Raw genomic sequence first — 19,455 nt, 5'->3', positions numbered from 1 at the left:
ATAAAATACACTGGCCACAATATTCATTTTGAGATAAACACAATAATTTTTATTTTGTCTGGCTCAGACGTTTTTTTTAGCAACGCTCAGTTTTTTTTTAGAATAGCAACGCTCAGATCGGTTGAGTGTGGCGTTTGTGGCCTGGGCCCAGGATTTTTTCGGCCTGTTTACCGATATAAATTTTCTATTGGGCCCTAGTTCGGACTTGAGTGCAGCACAGCCCAGGCAAAAAGGGCCTGTTTCTCCCTGTTGCTCGACCTAGCCGCTCGCACCGCCTCTGCCTCTCGATATCTCCAGTTCGTCCGGCGTCCGCCGCCGCCCCGCCCCGCCGTCCTGCGCTACTCCGCGGGGCGCTTGTGTCTAACCTCGCTGACCGGCGACCAGAGTCACCGTTCCTGCCTCAGCCCCGGGCCCCGGCCGGCGGCCGCCGTTCCCGACTGCTCCGCAGTGCTGCTGCGCCAGGATTGGGTAAATTTTTTGTGCCAAATTGATGCGTTTGAGTTCCTCTCTCCACTGTATTTCAACATTGTATATGAAGGGTGAAACTGAATTGAAATGAATTATGTTTATCACCACTTATCAGCTTCTGTTACTCAAACTGATGCAGTGTTGTGTCAGCAGTTTTTTATGTCGTAGAACTAGAAGAATTTTGCTGGGAAAAAAGTTATGTTGCCCATTTTTTTTGGCCTGGGGTTTGCCTCAATCCTGGCTCAACCCACAGATCTTTGCCGGTTACCTGTTCTTTTTCTTATGTGTCACTCTGTCATGTGCATGCCAGGTGTTCAGAAAAATTCCTATGGGTAGCTGCATATGACTAATTTATAATACTAGGGAGAAATTGATTGTCGAGCCTTTTCAGCTTATATCACCATCCCTGGGCGCGCGCGGTGGCCACCTGTTGTGGCAATGGTGCTGGCTTGCTATACTGAACCTGCTGTTTATATTCTCTATTTAGTGTTTTTCATCTTATTTGCACCTTCTGAGTGGATTTATTTTGTTAGGCCAGTTATGGATTCTTAGATGTTGGGAAATGTTACTACAATATGCAATTTCTTATTGTGGAGGAGATACCTAGATTTGTCTAACTAGTTGACCCTCTGTATAACCAGAAACTTTTCTACATGGGGAAGAAGCCGGGCAATGCTGGCCCTTCCTCGGCATCCAGGCCCATGAACCAGGCCATGTCGCTCCGCGAGGAGACCTCCGGGAAGGCGCAGGCCGACGTGCCCTCCCTCCTGAGGGTCCAGCACCTGCAGCGGCTGGGGGCATGGGCGAGTGGGGAGGCGGGAGTTGGCTCGATCGGGGCGCTGCTGGGCCACCGCCTCGCCACGAACGCCGAGGCGTCTGGGATTCCCATTGAAGCCTCCACCTTCCTTTGCCAGAGGTGAGAGTTAAAGCTTACTGTGTATTTTTAAAATGCTCCATTCATGTGTCTAATTGTTTGACCGTATCAATCTGATTGTTATCCACCCATTTGAAATTCTATTATAGTTTATTTGTGTGCGACTTATGTACCATTATATTGTTTTTGGACAAATGCTTGTTCTATCAAAGTAGCATGCCTGCATCTTGTGATGTGGCAAACTGAGACTTCGAGAAACAAACACATTGTATGAGCTCTCCAACGGGCAATACAGTAAATTTTCTCTCTCTTAGGCCATTGCTGATAATATTTGATTGGATAAGTGGGGAAGTATTAGGGGCTTATTACCCGAGTTTTGTTCTTTTGTTCACATAGGCAAAACTGTAACAGAATGACTGAGTGAATGAGATGTATCTCAGTTTTGTTTTCACTTTTTACATGGAAAGTCTTATTTGAAATATCTAATGGAAACTTCCGCCAAATGATTAAGAGTTGAGCGACAGTGTACCAGTCCTACCTTAGGTGTCGACTGGGCACATTGACTGTACTGGTTGGCACAGTCAAGTAACTGGTTGACTAGTCACTGACTAATCTCGGCAAATTGACCCCCTTGATTCATGCGACTCAAAATCTTAGTCCCTGCCCGCGCAGCCTCCAGACCGAGTCACCTCCTGGGTGTTACAAAGCCTAACCTTGTCAGGCCAATGCCGGAGTGACTGGGGGCCACAACAACGGCCGTTGCTGCTCTCCTGAGTGATATTCTCATCTGCCCTCTCCGCTCCTTGCTGAACTCATGATTTGTGCTTTCATCCGTTCCTTCCAATCCTCTGCCGTGCTGACTTATTTGTTTGATTTATGCTTTCCTCTCTTCCTTCCATATCGTAGTAGCAGCATATCATAGGCAGAGGTAGCAGGCAGAGATAGAGCCATAAGTTGCTGCCAGCGGGAGCTGTTTAGAACTAGGTCCCTCCATCCTAAGATCCTAAGAGGAAGCCAACTAAGTGCAAGGACCCCAGTATCAATATATACACATACAGTTGACATGTTGAAATCGGTCTACAATTGTGTTAACTATATGCTGTACAATTATCTTGCTGGATCCATGTTTGCTTGGACTTCCAATTACCTTTCTCAAAGTGTCTCAATGCAGTATATCAGTTCAAGCATTTACTTGTTTTCTGCTAAAATCCTGACACTCACTAAGCAACAATATTTGTTGGCTTACATTGATTAAGTGGTACCACTTTATTGCAGTGATTTCTGTTCTGTTTTCAGCACCCATTGTTGCTGAGATGCTGTCTCCTATAGCTTTGAAAAACTTGTTTTATTCAATGAGAGCAATCTGTCAGGTAGAGATAATGTTTAGATGGGTGGTCGTAAGGCCAAAAAAATGATTGAACATGCAAAATTTAAGTGAAACATCTTGTGGTTAAAACAATGAACTACACAAAAGCGAGAGAAAGGACGGGAAGGTTATTGGTCGTCCAATTTGCAGGACCAACATTTTGCATGTTACATTGGTTCTTTACCGGAATGCACCTTAGCTGATGGCTCTGGATCCTTGTATTGTCAAAATGTGAGCTTACCAGCATACAAGAACTGGAAATAGAAAACTGTGCTGATAATGTTGTATGAGTGTTCCGTCTTAGAGCAAATTACCGCAAACTTGTCTGTCTTGCTTAACCTTTGATCTCAGATCTGTTATAGTGCTATGTATGTATGTATGTATCAATTTATTTTTAGTACGCCTTACAGTTTGTAGTAATGCTAGAATATTTGGAATTATGTGTTTAGCTCAGAGCACCACATTCAGACTCTTTTCATTTAGCAAGTTTGCAAAAAGTTCCTTCAGAATATACTATTAACTAACAACACTAACACCAATACATCTCCAATCTGCTGTATGTTTATAAGTGGCCAGGTTGAAGGGTCGGCGGTATTCTTGTACATTTATAGATTATATATGTGATTAATGCAGTTTGTTATTTATGCTGCATTTTGTTTTCTATTTCTGTACCTTTGTCCATATCAATAAGCCTTAAATGTACCTCTGAAGAAAGATTATTCGAATATTGCAGGTGTGAATCAATCTTACAGCCAGGTTTCAACTGCACAATCCGCATAAAGAACAACAAAAAGAAAGCAAAGCGGCGCAAGAAGTCAAATCCTGGCCAAAACAGTGTTGTCTATGCATGTCATTTCTGTGGAGATCAAAACCTGATACGGGGTAGTGGAAAGGGTATCGTGAAGGGCCTGTTAGCATCGAGAAAGCCTGTTAGCACAATGTTGAAAGGAGAAACTATGAACGCGCCAACAGTAACTACTAAAAAGGGGATCGAGCATTCTGTAACAGCAGCATCCAGGTTGAAAATATCCACTCCTGAAGATTATAAAATGGAGAAAGGGGCAGTTTTCTCAATGGTGGATCATGGTCAGTTAGCGGCTGCACACGAAGACATCCTGCAGAAAATCGAAGTAGAAAGCGCACATGATAAATGTGTGAATGGAATTGAATCTGCGGCTTCTAAAAATACTACAACATGTGAACCCGATGTCACTTCTCAAGCAGAATTTCTAGCTGGGTCAAACTTTGTTACTCCTCTGAAGAGCAAACTGGCGGAAGTGACTGCGCCTATAGGTTCAGCAGAACCATTGAAGACTAGAAGTACACTGAACAATAAAGCGAAGAATTGTGGTTCAGTTGCTGCCAAGACCCCTGGAAGTTATAGCAAGTCAGCATCAAATAAAAAGTCTGCACCAGGTGATTCTACTCAGCCAGCTGGCAGTTCAAGGAAGCGGGCAAGAAAAGGGTGGACTACTCTGAAGCAGATTGCTGAGAAGGACGAACTTGAGAGAAAAGAGAAGATGGATAACTCTGTAATCCCGTTCTTCATGCAGTAAAATATCTTTTACAGTTGGCACCTGTTGTAAACGTTTGGCTGGAAGAACTGTTACATTTTTAGTGGTATTTTTTAGTTTTGTACTTCTGCACCAATCATGTCATCAGTAGTATGAAAGAAATATAAAGTTACCAAGAAATTCAAAATTAAACCTAAGGTAGATAGCTATCAGTCAAAGGAGAATGAAAGCAATGTAGGCGTGCTTGGCTCGAGCTGCCAATCTGAAGGTAAAGTCAAGTACTCTGCTTTGTTCTTGGCTAAAGGATTAATAATCCAGAGATCCATTCATGCTGTTTTTTTCCATATTATATTCAGATCCAGGTTGCTAGTTGTGCTCCAGATGCCACACAATTCTTTTTCTTTTTGGGATCAAAATTGGCTAACAATTCCTGACATGTGAATTGGCTATGTTCTTCATCATGACCTACGCCGTCAGAAAGTAAATTGAAATTGCATGTGTACTAGTGCACCAGTGTAGTAGTAACATCTGTGAACTATTTGATGAATCTATAACCTGATTCAAGACAAGGGCACTTCCATAATTACAGTTTTGCTCTTATTTCTGTACCGCATCAGCATGATTTCTTCAGAGTTTGTTCTTGCTATGTAAACAGTTTTGTTGCTAATTAAGTATTCCTTTGTTTGTATCAGACACCATCAGAGTGATCATGCTATGGACTGGAGTTATACATGCAGTCCACCAGTCTGGATTTGGTAACATCTTGAGACTGATTTGTATGGCACTTCTTTAGTTGACCTGGTATAGCATCCACCTTTAGTTCTTGGGGCATCTCATGCCTGAATCCTGTAGATTTGGCATGAAACTAGTGTTCCAAACATACTGGCATAACAGCGTCAGACTGATGATTCACAGTTACATTGTCACTTTAAATCACATTTCTTTCCGTGCTTGAACATATAGTAGTAGCTGACTATCATTTGTTTTCCTGTCATCAAAACATCAAACGATTCAGAATACTGAAAGTACTATAAAATAGCACAACGGAGATGGCATCGGCCAATTGAAAATGTCATGATTTGCTTCTGCAAACCAATCAGTACAACACTCATCTAGGTAAACAAAATGATTGGTTGGTGGATGATCTGAAATGAACTAGACGGTCAGCAACAATTATTTATATACTTCTCAGTTTTTTGGAACAAACATACTTTTTTTCTGGAACTCGCTCCTACGAGATCGCGCTTGCTCATGAGCTTAGCGAGCCGTGCATGCGTCCGGTGGCATTCCGGACGTAGAGCTATGTATAGCTACATGCATGCATGTTATGAACTTAGGATCTGTGTTGAGATTAGGATTCGTGTTGAGATTTAGTATCCTTGAAAATCCAATGTTCCATTTTTTTAGTGTTATAATTCACTGAATATAGATTAGTTCGGAGGCAAGCGCCACCTGATGGCTGATGACCAATGTCATAGCTGAATGAACTAAATTGAACATGCACTGATAGGTCACTGGAATCGTCGGTGGTGTTCGTCAGCACCAGCGGTTAAGACAGCAGTTGTAAGCAATGACTGTCGGGCGACACCCCTATGTCGTTACTATTGACGGGGCGGAAGAACACCCCCAAGAGTGTGGAGTAGTCGCTTTTGGTTGACAAACTTTTTTTCTACTTCACTTTTAATTTTCTAGTGAGCTTTTTCCCCTTTTCTTTGTCCATCCAATTATTTTTCTGTTCTTTCGTGGTTTTCTTTTTCCTGCACATATTTTGATTTTCCAGGACTTCATTTTTACTGACCTTCTCACTGCTACAACACCTCGCAGTTATTGGAGTAGGCTCCAGGTTGCATTCATGTGAAACAGAGGCAGGGTAACTCAGATAATTGACAAAACGTGAGGAAGCTGCACATTATATTCAGGGTACCTCTCATTTTCTCTGATCAGTTTTACAATTAAAAATAGGAAAACATTCGTTTCACAATGGATGCTATTCTCAGTACCTATGCAGGGCAGATGCATCCATACACAGATAGGCGAGAGTGATGAATCATTCGGATGCATGACTCTGTTCAAGTGCTGATTTAGCATATTCCTTTTTTATTTTCTCCAGCATCACAACCACATCGCTCATCGTCATCCTGTCGTCAGGTGCGAAGCTGGTGCAGCGCAAACCCAGCTCGAATACTGGCGCTAGAAACCCTTCAAAGCTGCAGCCAGAAGCGCCTTGGAGTAGATGGACATCTATAACATGGACGAGTTCCGCAGGAAACGCTTCAAAAACCCATTGCCTAAGGCTTAGATCTCCATTGAAAAAGGCATCGGTTGGTCTCTTTCTAGTGAAGACTTCAAGGAGCATGACCCCATAGCTGAACACATCAGCCTTCCGTGATGCTTTTCCAAGGGACCCGTACTCTGCTCAAGGAATTCATGAAAGGAAATTTAAGGCATGATTGGTTGACCAAAAGGGCTTAACAACAATAGACCGAGCAGGCTTAATTACAAGGTCTAGACAAGTACCTGGTGCCATGTAGCCAATTGTCCCAGGCATGCTGGCAGAGATCACAGAGGTGTCATCCCAGAGTAGCAACCTTGCGATGCCAAAGTCTGCCACATGTGTCGTCATGTGCTCATCGAACAACACGTTGCTAGGCTTCAAGTCACAGTGCAAGACCACCTCATGGTGTTCATGGTGCAGGTACTGCATTGCCAGTGCCACTTCAAGCATGATGCCTAGCCTCTCAAGGAACCCCAAATATGTTGAGCCTTGAGGGTAGTGTAGGAGCATCTCCAAACTACCATTAGGCATGTACGGCAACACAAGTGCTCTGAAGTCCAAGTTGGAACAGGTGTTGAGTATCCTTATGAGGTTGCGGTGTCGTGCCATGCGCAATACACCACACTCAGTATTGAAGCTTCTGATAGCCTGCTCCAGCTGCATGTCTAGGACTTTTATTGCAACCATCAAACCGTTGCTCAGTTGTCCCTTGAAAACTTTTCCAAAGCTTCCAGACCCCAACATCTTATCATCACTGAATATCATTGATACGAACTAACTCATGGTAGGAGACTAACTGATGGCGTATTACAGAATCAATCGGATCGGCTGAGGCATTAACAACATCTTGCTGTTTAAGCTTTCTTCCTATCAATAGGTATGCGAAGATAGCAATACCACAAAAAGCTACAATGGCAGCAGGGAGCAGATATTCCAGCAAATGCCTACTGCTTGAGTGGGATTGGGCAAGGCATGACAAAAATCCCAAGCGTGGAACACCACATAGTCCAGCATTCCCAATCAAAGATTGCAATGTGAGGGTTGAGAAAACACCTCCCCCTGGTATTTGTCCTTCTAGCCTATTGAATGAGAGGTTTAATGTAGTCAAGTAGGTAAAATTGGCAAGGAACTTGGGAATTCTGCCGGAAAGATTATTGGAGGAGAGGTCTAATGTTGCTAAGCTGGTTAACCTTTGAAGCTGGTCTGGGCCGGGATTGAGCCATTGAACGAGTTGTGTGACATATTTAGGTAGGTTAGCATCCTAAGTAGAGAAAATGATTGTGGGATGGTTCCTGTCAAGAAGTTGGAAGAAATGTCCATTCGATCGATTTGTATTAGACCATCAGCATTGGTCGGTAATGCACCAGCAAGGAAATTTTGGAAAAGAAATAGCTGGATGAGTTTATCAAGCTGGAATAAGCTTGTCGGTATCTTTGAACTTATTTGGTTATTGGACAAGTCAATGTATTCCAACATGCTAAGGTTGCCGATGCTGGTTGGTATAGAGCCAATGAATTTGTTTCCTTGGAGAAACAACTTTTGTAGACCCACGAGCATGCCAATTTGTGTTGGTATTGGGCCCAAGATACTGTTTCGAGAGAGGTTAAGAAGCACCAAATTTTTCATTGTAGTAATGGACTCTGGGATTGCCTCGGTGAGTAGGTTGTTTGAAATATCTAACCATTCAAGGTTGGATAAGTTTGAGAAAGTAGCTGGAAGTCCACCGGTTAACTTGTTGCGACCTGCATGAAAAGTGATCAACTGTGTAGAGAGGTTTCCCACGTGGTTAGGGATGGGTCCGGTGAATGAATTTCCCTCTATGAAAAGGAGTTGGAGATCCCTACAACGGGAAAGATCTGATAGGAAGCCCAGATTCCCCTCTAAATTGTTATCCGTTAGAATAAGCATGTTCAAAGTTGCAATGTTGCCAAGTGTTGCTGGTATGGATCCAGACAGTGGATTTATTTGCAAATCAAGGTAAGTTAGTTGAGATAAATTGCCGAGGGTAGGTGGAATTGCACCTGATAGATGACTACTGGCAAGGTGCAATTCGGATAGCTGGCCAAGTTGTCCAAGTTGAGCCGGAATGGATCCTGCCAACTTGCAGAATGACAAGTCTAGGGCATACAGTGAAGTTAGGTTGCTGAGAGCAACTGGGATTGGACCAAAAAGCTCATTCCCACCCAATAAAAGGTAACGGAGATTGGTCAACTTGCCCAACCATGTTGACACAAGACCCTCAAATGAATTGCTTGAAAGGGCAATAATTTGAAGGTACTGGCAAGACATGAGCCCCAGTGGGATCTGACCTGTGAAACCGTTGTTTTGAAGGATGATTTTTTCTAGCGATGGTAGATTAAAACTTGAGTTGGTTGGGAAAGAGCCAGTTAAGTTGTAGTTGTCACCGAGCCATAAAGAATGCAGTTTGGACATATTGAAGATGGCTGGGGGCACCGGACCTGCAAGATGATTTACTTGCAGGTCCAGTAACTCTAGCATTTCTAAGGACACGATGCAAGGCGGTATTGCTCCGGACAAGCTGTTGTTGCCAATGTCTAGAACAGTCAACATTGCTGTGTTGTTGAACAGATTGACCGGTATGGTGCCGGCGAGGGAATTATGCTGCAGATATAGGGAGTTGAGATGGTGTAGGTTCTGTAGCTCGACCGGGATCGGACCAGAGATACTGTTAAAGCCTAGGGTAAGAACCTGAAGCCTGGTGAGGTTTCCTATAGTGGGTGGGATCCTACCCGAGAGGCCATTGAACCTGAAGTTTAGATATTTTAGGCGATGCAATCTCCCTATAGAATCAGGGATTGAACTGGTGAGGTTTGTGCTGGTGAGGTTAAGGACCGAGAGGAAAGAGAGGTTACCAAGCTGAGGAGTGAGCGATCCATGGAGGGGTATGTAGGTGAGGTGCAGAGCTGTGACGCGCCGCCTCCGTGAGCTGCACGAGACACCGATCCAGTGGCAGAAAGACGTGCCGGTGGTCCAGTTGCTGACAAGGATGCCGAGAGGATCGGAAAGCTGGCCTTTGAAAGCCAACAGCGCGGCAAGGTCTGTGTCGCTGCCGTTGCCGTTGGTTGGAGTCGGGGAAGAAGTGCCTAGAGCAGCTAAAGAGAAGGCTGATAGAAGAAGTAGGACTCTGGAAATGGATGCGGTGGCCATTGAGCTGCTTCTGCCTGACGTTCATTCATCTAGCTTTGCTGGTGATATCTAGTGCGGTTCGTATGAGGTTTCCACGGACTTTCGGACGTATTGGGCTGCTAACCATTCTTTTTGGAATGCCTAATCGCTACTAGTCAAACTTTAGTCCATCTGCCGGCAATCACAAAGGACTCTAAGCGATGATTAATTCCACTAAGCACGGCACGACAGAAATCTCCCCCGTGTTTGAAAGTGACATATTAACAACATGCCTAGGCTAGCATGTATGAAAATCAATAGGCGAGGAACACACTTTCTTTGTAAGTTTAATACGTCTTTTTTTCTTCTTTTTTTGCAGGGTAAGTTTAATACGTCTTCGGAAGAGGTTATATGTTGGCAAGAGCCTCACTCTCTCACCTTGTTCCCGGTGGATGCCCACACATGCGCATGAAAGCTGCTCCAGCAAATGGACAGAAGCAAAAACAGAGGAGGAGCAGAGCAGCACACACACATGCTTGTTTTACAGGCAGCGAATGCCTTCCGGCTCTGCTCTTTTGATGTCCTGTTAGGGTGTGTTTGGTTCGAGAACCAAGTGTAATGTAATGTAATGATTCCATTCCATAGGAATCGGTCGGTTCCGTTCTTCAGTTTGTTTCAACTACAAAATGGAATGGATTGGTTATGTTTATGTTGATGTGTTTGGTTGGACAGATGGAACTTGCAATAGTCAGTCCATTCAAAATGGAATGGAATGGAATGGCAGTTGCTTCTTCCGATTTGCAGATTGTTCATTGGTCCATTGCTAGGATCATAGTGTGTGTTCATGACTAGACTGATTGGTATGATTGCTCACTGATATGTAGACATATTGCTTCGATTGCTATGTGATCATCGCATTGCTTTCTTTCATCAATGCATTGATCATAAAAATGCACATTGCTATGATCACTGTGCATTGATCAAAGCAGACAGTTACTAGATGTGCATTGTAGTGGTAGATCGGCTCCACTGCGCTATGTGTGCATGCATAGAATGTTCGCCCGTTTCATCTTAACTGACAAGGTCATCAAGACTGAGTGCGATGTCGCCGGTGGTGGTGGCGCTCCACGGGAAGGCGTGGAGGATGTTATCCTCTAAAACCGGTGGCTAGAACAGATTGATGTGCCAAGGAGGAGGGAGGTGGCAGCAATACCTCTGTCCATGCTTGGCCGCAGATACCTATGTGGGCATAAGGTAGTAAAACTGGTTTTGAAAATATGCTATGTTCATAATTAAGTTTATATTTTTGTGCTATGATTGCATTGATTCTCGTCCCTAGTCATGCCTCTAGGACTAGCTCATGTATTGATAGTGATCATGTTTTCTTGATCATGGGCATTGTTAAAGTAACGAGGATACCAACAATAATGAGAGAACACATTGTTATCGAAACAACAATGTTGGATAGACCCAAGTTATGAATTACCGCGAGATCATACCGTCACTATGTTGTTGGTATTTTCATATAAAATGTTAACTTTTGCTTATGTCCTTGGACCATGAGAATACCATATAACAACAAACCGTAACTGGGTTACAATAAAAATAACTTGCGGGTATAACGAAAAAGTATGTCTCAATATTGATAGTTCAAGACAGGGGTTTTCTTCACCGACGATGGAGAGATACACTCCAAGCCATTCCGTATTACAACATTAATCTATGAATCCAATTTCGAGTGACAATTATTGTTTTTTACTTTCTTTTGAACTTTCGGAAGATCAATTTTATGGAGTTGATTTTTTTAGGAAAATTCGCAGAAAAAAGTTTTGCATCGGGAAGCTTATGGAGAATCATGGCGCCACCAAGGGCCACACGGCTACCTGTTGTTGTTTGATGATGTTGGTGGTGTTGCCGGCGTATCCCAAGATTCCCAAAATACACTGAGACTTGTCAACAAGTATAACAACATGAAGGACCACAAGGGCAACTCTCACAAATGCTTAATGGCCAAGGCGGTTGTGGATGATGTGAAGCAACATGCTTCGTCGGGCAAGGTTAAGGTAACGCCTAAGCAAAATCCTCCCTTGTTCATCCCTAGTACTTCCAGTGATGAGTTTCATGATGTGGAGGGTGAATGTGATGAAAATGATGAATTGTTTGCAAAAATGAAAGAAAAAAAATCAAGGTAGCCAAGGTCGTCAGATCTGACCGGAGGAAGACCCGCATGCATCGAGCCCCTATCCGCTCCACCAAGACCTCGTAACCTATTAATACTTACCTAAATATGATTTGCAAAAAAATACCTAAACTAAGAGAAGATTGTTTTCTGTTTTTTTAACACAATACAACTTATGCATACTGACATACACTCACCTCTAAAATACCGTCATTATACTCATCTTATGATGAGAGAGAGAGAGAGAGAGAAAACAAGAGACACCGGTGAACAGTCTAGAGATCCATGGACCCGCGCACCACTATGTGTGTCCAGCCATGCTTGCTATCCTTGGCATGGTACCCCACTGCTCCTGTTTCAGGGAGTCTGCTTACTGAACGGAAAGAATTTTTGTACCGTACTTGTTTAGAAACCATCACATTTCATTGCTATATTATGAAAAATAGGATTGTAGGAGGGTGACCCTGCCTCTCCTTTGCTTTTCAACCTTGCAGCTGATGTATTCACTAGAATACTAGCCAAAGCAGCTAATCAGGGCATGATTGCTGGAGTTTTTCCTCCTTCTAACCCAGCTGGGGTCATTAGCATGCAATATGCTGATCCTTTTGTTTTCACATAATAATTTAGAACATGCTAAAAATTTGAAGTGGTTCCTCTCTTGTTTTGAGCAACTTTCTGGTATGAGGATCAATTTTCATAAATGTGATCTGGTGCCTATTAACATTGATAGAGATGAGGCTACTAGTTTTGCTCAGTCTTTAGGCTGTAAACTTGGTGCTTTTCCTATTAAGTATCTGGGTGCTCCTCTCCATTACTCTAAAATTAGAAGAGAGGACCTCCAGCCTTTAGTAGACACTATTATTAAAAGAGCTGCTGGCTGGAGAGGGAGGCTGTTATCTTTTGATAAAAGGCTGATTCTGGTCCAAGCTTGCCTAGCCAGCATCCCTGCGTATCTAATGGGTTATATTAAATTCCCTAAGTGGGCTATTAAGCTCATTAACTCTCAGCTAGCCCATTGCTTTTGAGATGATTATGAAGGGCATCACAAATACCAGCTGGCTAGCTGGGGTCCTTAACTATGAAGAAAGTGTATGGTGGGCTGGGGATTACTGACCTGTCTGATATGAATTTATGTCTGCTTACTTCTTGGGTCAGCAGATATAATAGAGATGAGGGTAAGATCTGGAAAAGCATCATTGATGCTAAGTACAATACCCAGTCCCCGAACATTTTTAACTGTCCTTCTCTAGGTGCTTCACCTTTTTGGAAAGGTGTTCTTTGGGCTGCCCAAGCTACTAAGTTTGGTTACTCCTGGAAGGTTGGCAATGGTAAGAAAGTTAGGTTTTGGGAGGACCATTGGTTTGGCTCGGCCCCCCTAGCAACTCTTTACTGGGACTTATATAATATAGCCAATGAACATGATTGCACCTTAGATCAAGTGTGGGACGGCCATAACCTTAAGATTTCATTTAGGAGATGTTTCTCCAGTGAGCTTTTGTCTCTGTGGTTTGAGCTGTTAGAGATTGCTTGATCCATTACTTTTTTTGAGACTGATGACTCTCTTATCTGGAATCTTAATTCCAGCAGGGTTTACTCTGTTAAATCCTTATATAACGTAGTTAATTTTAGGGGTGTGTTACCTAATAACACTCCTGCTGTGTGGAAAATTAAGATCCCTGCCAGGATCCATATTTTTCTTTGGTTGGTGATTAACAACAAGATTTTAACTAGGGACAACTTGGGCAAAAGGCAAAATGTCCCTGACATTTCTTGCCCCTTTTGTTCGTGTAGTGAATCTTGTCACCATCTATTTTTTGGCTGCGATGTTGCGACTGAATTCTGGAGAAACATTTCTAAAATTACTGGATATAGAGGTACATCCAACATGATTTCCTTTGCGGACTGCTGGTTTAGAGGGACCAAAATGAGTGCTACTAATATTGTGCATGCAGCCGGTCTCTGGGCCATCTGGAATACCAGAAATGATTTGATTTTTAACCATGCCAAATAGATCAATATACAGGGGCTGTGGCGCAAGACTGCCTCGTACGCTGCACGATGGGAACCGTTGTCTGCAGACCCTGTTAAAAAGCAAATCCAGGACATGGCGCGGGAGCTGGAGATCCTGATCAAAGCGCCGTTACCGCTAATGTGTCCGGATCCAGGCTGAGGAGTTTTGAGTTTTAGTTGAGCATGTGGCTCTGATGTTGGTAGCTAGACAGGGGATGTGGCTGGTTTAATTCCTAGTCTGTTTGTGCCTGTCTTCCTTATAATAGCTGACAACTAGTCGCTCGATTTCTCCTGCTGTTGTTATTTTGCTGTAGTCTGTAGGTGTTGTAACTCTTCGGAATTGTACTGGTTTGATTTCTTTGCTTTGCAATGGAATCGGGGCTGGGCCCTTTTCTTCAAAAAAAAAAAAGGATTGTAAGTAGTCTCTGACCGTGCCATACGTTTAGCGTCGCCGATTGGCTGAGAACTTGATCATCACGAAGATAAAAATTGGAAACAGAGGGAGAGGGGAATGAAGGAAGCAAAGGACACACCCTCATGAACTTCTGGTTTGGCATACACACAATTCATAGAAAGTGATAATACATTCTTTTTCATGGGAACTTTTCTTTTTCACAAAAGAGATGTTATAATCACTCGCCATAACACATGGGCATCTTCTACGGATTTATTTTTCTATAGAACATTTATTTTACAGATGACCCGAGCTATTTTTTTTACACTTTTTTAAAACCTGTTTATCTAACTTTTGAACTATTTACTCAGTATAAGATTTCCCTACATTTGTTTTTAAAGCAATTTAAAATGAATATAAAATACGTTGGCCACAATTTTTTTGGGTCGCGCTAACTGCCACACGTGTGGCAGGAAGGGAGACGCACCACACGTCTCTAATGTAAACAGATTGCCACGTCATCGCATGCATGCATGTAGGAATTTTTTTGGATTTTCAGTTTTTAAATTTTTTTATCTCTTAAACGAAAAATCCGATTGAAAATTCGTTTTCACCATTAAATCCCTCGCGATGAGATCTTCGAAACTAGATCCCATGTTGATATGTTTTGATGAAAAAAAAATTGGAGTAAAAGTTGCCATGTCTATTGCATATGAATTGCCATGATGTTTACACTGAAGTTGCCATGATATGTTTCAGCTATTTTCTTCTACATTTAAAAGTAAATTTTGACATTTATAAAACGGGGAACTAAGAAACTAGACTTGCCATGAACCATAAACTAAAATTGCCATGATACATGCACGTAAAATTGTCATGGTTCATAAAAAAATAAATTTCATGGTCAAAGTACTGGAGTTGCCATCATCAAAATACTAAAATTGCCATGATCTACAAACTAAAATTGCCACATGGTAACTTTAGTTTAAGCCCTATGGTAACTGCAGTGTAAACATCGTGGCAACTTCTGGCAAAAAAAAAATTCGTCGAAACATATCAACATGGGGTCTAGTTTTGAAGATCTTGTCGAGAGGGATTTAATGATGAAAACGGATTTTTAGTTCGCTTTTTTATTTAGGAGATACAATATTTTTAAGCCGAAAACCAAAAAAAATTCTGCTGATGTCATCTATTAATACGTGGCAAAATGAGTGGTGATGGAGACGTGTGGGTGATGTGCAAACGCTCACACGTGTGGGCGTTAACATTTCCATTTTTTTTTTGCCTGACTCGGATTGGTCGAGTGTGGCGTTTGTATGCTCGATTTCCAGGGCCAGGAGCACCTATTTTTAGTGTGGCGTTTGATTGTTAAAGCAATTTAAAATCAATATAAAATACATCATTGGCCACAATGTAAAAAAAGTCCTGGTTTTGGCGGAGGAGTGCCTTCTTTTTAGTGTTGGAGGCCCAGGCCCAGGCCCAAAGGCCCAATCAGCGTCTCCACCTAGCAGCCACGGCCAACGCACTGCTCAGAAGCACGCCGCGCCGCCCCCTGCCTGGCGCCGGCCCTGCTCCGGCCTATCCCCCGCCCCCGCCTCTGCCCATCTCCGACCCGGTCGTCGCCGATCTTTCTCCTGGACGCACGGGCCGCCTCGGCTCTCCACGCGCGCAGTGGGCCGCCTCGATCCTGCCCCGGACGCGTAGGCGTACGCCGCCCATTCTCGACCTCTGTTCCTCGCCGACCGACAACTTCCTCTCCCCGTGAGCTGCACCTGTATCTGTATGTAATCTCTGCCTTTCACCCTTGCTGCCTTTTTCTTATGTGTCACTCTGTTATGTGCATGTCAGGTGTTCGGCAGAATGCCTATGAGCAATGCCGTTGCGGCATATCTGTTGATTGTCAGCACTAGACGACTACCTGTTGTGTTGCACGCATGAAAGGACGATGCACTGCCTTAGTTCTGAAATTGCTTGATTACATCTTCGATTTATTACAGACCACCACATACTATGTGATTATTAGAGTATCTTGCGAAAAATAAATGGTAGACACATGTGCCTAGTATGGCATTGCTGTGCCACTGATATTATTATATACTCCCTCCGTCTCATAATATAAGATAGTGTCGAAAACGCTCTTATATTATGGGACGGAGGGAGTACTCTACTTATTGTTTTTCATCTTATTTGCATCTTCTGCGTGGATTTGTTATATTAGGCCGTTTAGGGCTTCTTAGATTAGACGTGGGGACATGTTAGTGCAATATGCGATGTCTCGTGCTGAAATAGATGCCCATATTTGTGTACCTAATCGACCCTCTGCGTTACCAGAAAAAAATTCTACATGGGGAAGAAGCCGGGCAACGCTGGCCCTTCCTCGGCATCCAGGCCCATGAACCAGGCCGTGTCGCTCCGGGAGGAGACCTCTGGGAAGACGCAGGCCGACCCGCCCTCCCTGCTGAGGGTCCAGCACCTGCAGCGGTTGGGGGCGTGGGCGAGCGGGGAGGTGGGAGTTGGCTCGATCGGGGCCCTGCTAGGCCGCCGCCTCGCCACGAATGCCGAGGCGGCCGGGATCCCTATAGGCGCCTCCACCTTTCTTTGCCAGAGGTGAGAATTACAACTTACTGTCTAGTCTTAAAATGCTCCATTCATGTGTTTAATTGTTTGACTGTATCAATCTGACTATTATCTTCGCATTTTAACTTCTGTTATAATTTATTTGTGTTCAACTTTGTGCCATTACATTGTTTTTGGATGAATGCTTTTTCTAGCAAAGTAGCATGTCTGCATATTGTAATGTGGCAAGCTGAGACTTGAAGAAATAAGCACATTATAAGTATGTTCCCTCCAGCCTGAGATCCTAAGAAGAAGCCATCTAAGTCCAAGGACCCTAGGTATCAGTATATACACATACAGTTGACATGTTCGGTTTACCCGCGAAGTATTGTGTTAACTATGCTGTACAATTAGCTTGCTGGATCCATGTTTGCTTGGACTTGCAATTACCTTTCTCAAAGTTTCTCAATGTAATATATTAGTTCAAGCACTTGTTGGATTTCTGCTAAACTCCTGATACTCACAAAACTCCGCCTATGTTGTCTCAACATAGTTGGTCCCAAGCCCGGGTAAAGGAGGAGAGTTGTGATAGGCTTGGCAAGCCAACATCAAAACTGAGCCACTCTTATGGAGATGAAACCCAAAATCTTATGGGTTTCACCTCTAGCCTACCCAACTTGTTTGGGACTAAAGGCTTTGTTGTTGTCCTGATACTCACAAAACAACAATTTTTGTCTACTTACGTTGATTAAGGGGTACCACTTTATTCCAGTGATTTCTGTCTTGTTTTCAGTACCCACTGTTGCTGAGATACTGTCTCCTATAGCTTTGAAGAAGATGTTTTATTCATTGAGAGCAATCTTTGACATACAGATAATCTTTAGATGAGTGGTCGTAAGGCCAAAAAAATATATGATTGAACATACAAATTTGAGTGAAGCATCTTGTGTTCAAAACAGTGAACTACATAAAAACGAGAGAAAGGATGGGAAGGTTATTGGTCGTCCATTTTCACAGGACCAGCATTTTGCATGTTACATTGGTTTTTTTACCGGAATGCACCGTAGCTGATTGTGAATGTGAGCTTACTAACATAGAAGAACTGGAAATAAAAAAAAACTGCACTGATAATGTTGTATGAGTATTCCGGCTTAGTGAAAATTAGCACGAAGTTTGTCTTGCTTAACTTTTGATCTGAGATCTGGCACATTGCTATGTTTGTATGTATGTATATATCAATTTATTTTTCATACGCCTTAGTCTTTAGTAATACTGCTAAAAACTTTCTTTTGTGTCTGAGGAATATTTGGAATTATGTGTTTAGCTCATAGCAGCACATTCACAGTCCTTTCATTTAGCAAGTTTGCAAAAAAGGTCCTTCAGAATATATCAATTCACAACACTAGCACCAACTTTGTAAGAAACATCTCCAATCTGCAGTATGTTTATCAGACCTCTGAATAAAGACTATTTAAATATTGCAGGTGTGAATCAATCTTGCAGCCAGGCTTCAACTGCACAATCCGCATAAAGAACAACAAAAAGAATGGAAAGCGGCGCAAGAAGTCAAATCCTGGCCAAAACAGTGTTGTCTATGCATGCCATTTCTGTGGAGACGAAAACCTGATACGGGGTAGTGGAAAGGGTATCGTGAAGGGCCTGTTGTCATCAAGAAAACCCGTTAGCACCAGCATAATGTTGAAAGGAGTCAATATGCCAACAGTAATAACTACTAAAAAGGGGATTGAGCATTCTGTAACAGCAGCCTCGCAACTGGAATCATCCAGGTTGAAAACATCCACTATTGAAAAGGATAAACAAGGTAATGTGCCAAAATCTAATCTTCCTGGAGAATCTAAAATGGAGAAGAAAGGGGGAGTTTCCTCAATGGTGGATTGTGGTCTGTTAGGAGATAAATGTATGAATGGAATTGAGCCCGCGGCTTCCAAAAATACTACAACATGTGAACCTGATGTCACTTCCCAAGCAGAATTTCTAGTTGGGTCAAACTTTGTTACTCCTCGGAAGAGCAAACTGGTGGACGTGACTGCGCCTATAGCTTCAGAAGAACCATTGAAGACTAAAAGTACACTGAACAGCAAAGGACAGAATTGTGGTTCCGTTGCTGGGAAGACCCCTGGAAGTTATAGCAAGTCAGCTTCGAATACCAAATCTGCACCAGGTGATTCTAGTCAGCCAGCTGGTAGTTTAAGGAAGCGGAAAAGAAAAGGGTGGACTACACTGAAGCAGATCGCTGAGAAGGAAGAGCTTGAGAGAAAACAGAAGATGGATAACTTTGTAATCCCGTTCTTCATGCAGTAGAATATCTTTTACTGTCAGCACCTGTTGTAAACGTTAGGCTGGAAGAACGGTTACAGTATTTAGTGATACTCTTTAGTTATGTACTTTTGCACCAATCATGTTGTAGAAATATAAAGTTACGAAGGAGTTCAAAATTAAACCCAAGGCAGATACGCTATCAGTCAAGGGAATGAAAGTTACGGCTTGAATATTCGCCAATGCGGGTGTGCTTGGCTCGACCTGCCAAGTTGTCAAAGGTAAAGTCAAATACTCTGTTCGGGTCTTGGCTGAAGGGTTAACAATCCAGAGTTTGTTCTCTGTATACTGTTTTTGGGCCACAGCTGCACAATTTCTCCAGAGTTTGTTCTCTGTGCACATTTCCGTTGCTAATT

At 42.9% G+C, this 19,455-nt stretch overlaps 2 protein-coding genes and 1 pseudogene across 13 annotated transcripts; 2 read left to right on the top strand and 1 right to left on the bottom strand.

The window, feature by feature from the left end:
* Positions 1-220: 220 nt before the first annotated feature.
* Positions 221-10,332, top strand: LOC123148592 (uncharacterized). 12 transcript variants are annotated; one of them, XM_044568057.1, is made up of 6 exons: positions 221-468; positions 1,110-1,384; positions 3,442-4,240; positions 4,915-4,977; positions 6,047-6,142; positions 10,003-10,332. In XM_044568057.1, exons 2-4 carry the CDS (start codon positions 1,122-1,124, stop codon positions 4,927-4,929), a joined length of 1,077 nt encoding a protein of 358 aa, XP_044423992.1. In that variant the 5' UTR covers positions 221-468; positions 1,110-1,121; the 3' UTR covers positions 4,930-4,977; positions 6,047-6,142; positions 10,003-10,332. The 12 variants fall into 12 exon arrangements, with proteins under 12 accessions (XP_044423992.1, XP_044423993.1, XP_044423990.1 ...); XM_044568058.1 differs by having other exon boundaries at positions 4,915-5,023; XM_044568055.1 differs by having other exon boundaries at positions 3,442-4,490.
* On the bottom strand, positions 6,126-9,665 carry LOC123148591 (probable LRR receptor-like serine/threonine-protein kinase At3g47570; annotated as a pseudogene).
* Positions 10,333-15,681: 5,349 nt separating the features above from the next.
* On the top strand, positions 15,682-19,244 carry LOC123148590 (uncharacterized). The gene is made up of 3 exons (XM_044568046.1): positions 15,682-15,986; positions 16,538-16,813; positions 18,247-19,244. Exons 2-3 carry the CDS (start codon positions 16,551-16,553, stop codon positions 19,082-19,084), a joined length of 1,101 nt encoding a protein of 366 aa, XP_044423981.1. The 5' UTR covers positions 15,682-15,986; positions 16,538-16,550; the 3' UTR covers positions 19,085-19,244.
* The last annotated feature ends 211 nt before the right edge of the window (positions 19,245-19,455 follow it).

Source organism: Triticum aestivum, chromosome 7A (genome assembly GCF_018294505.1).
Source record: "Triticum aestivum cultivar Chinese Spring chromosome 7A, IWGSC CS RefSeq v2.1, whole genome shotgun sequence".
NCBI lineage: Eukaryota > Viridiplantae > Streptophyta > Magnoliopsida > Poales > Poaceae > Triticum > Triticum aestivum.
Note: the sequence above shows the minus strand (reverse complement) of the source record. Positions and strands in the feature narration are given on the sequence as shown.

Coding starts and splice junctions, on each gene's coding strand:
- LOC123148592 (XM_044568055.1), top strand. CDS start 1,122: ATGGGGAAGAAGCCGGGCAATGCTGGCCCTTCCTCGGCATCCAGGCCC. Junction 1,385..3,441: donor TCCACCTTCCTTTGCCAGAG/GTGAGAGTTAAA, acceptor CGAATATTGCAG/GTGTGAATCAATCTTACAGC.
- LOC123148590 (XM_044568046.1), top strand. CDS start 16,551: ATGGGGAAGAAGCCGGGCAACGCTGGCCCTTCCTCGGCATCCAGGCCC. Junction 16,814..18,246: donor TCCACCTTTCTTTGCCAGAG/GTGAGAATTACA, acceptor TAAATATTGCAG/GTGTGAATCAATCTTGCAGC.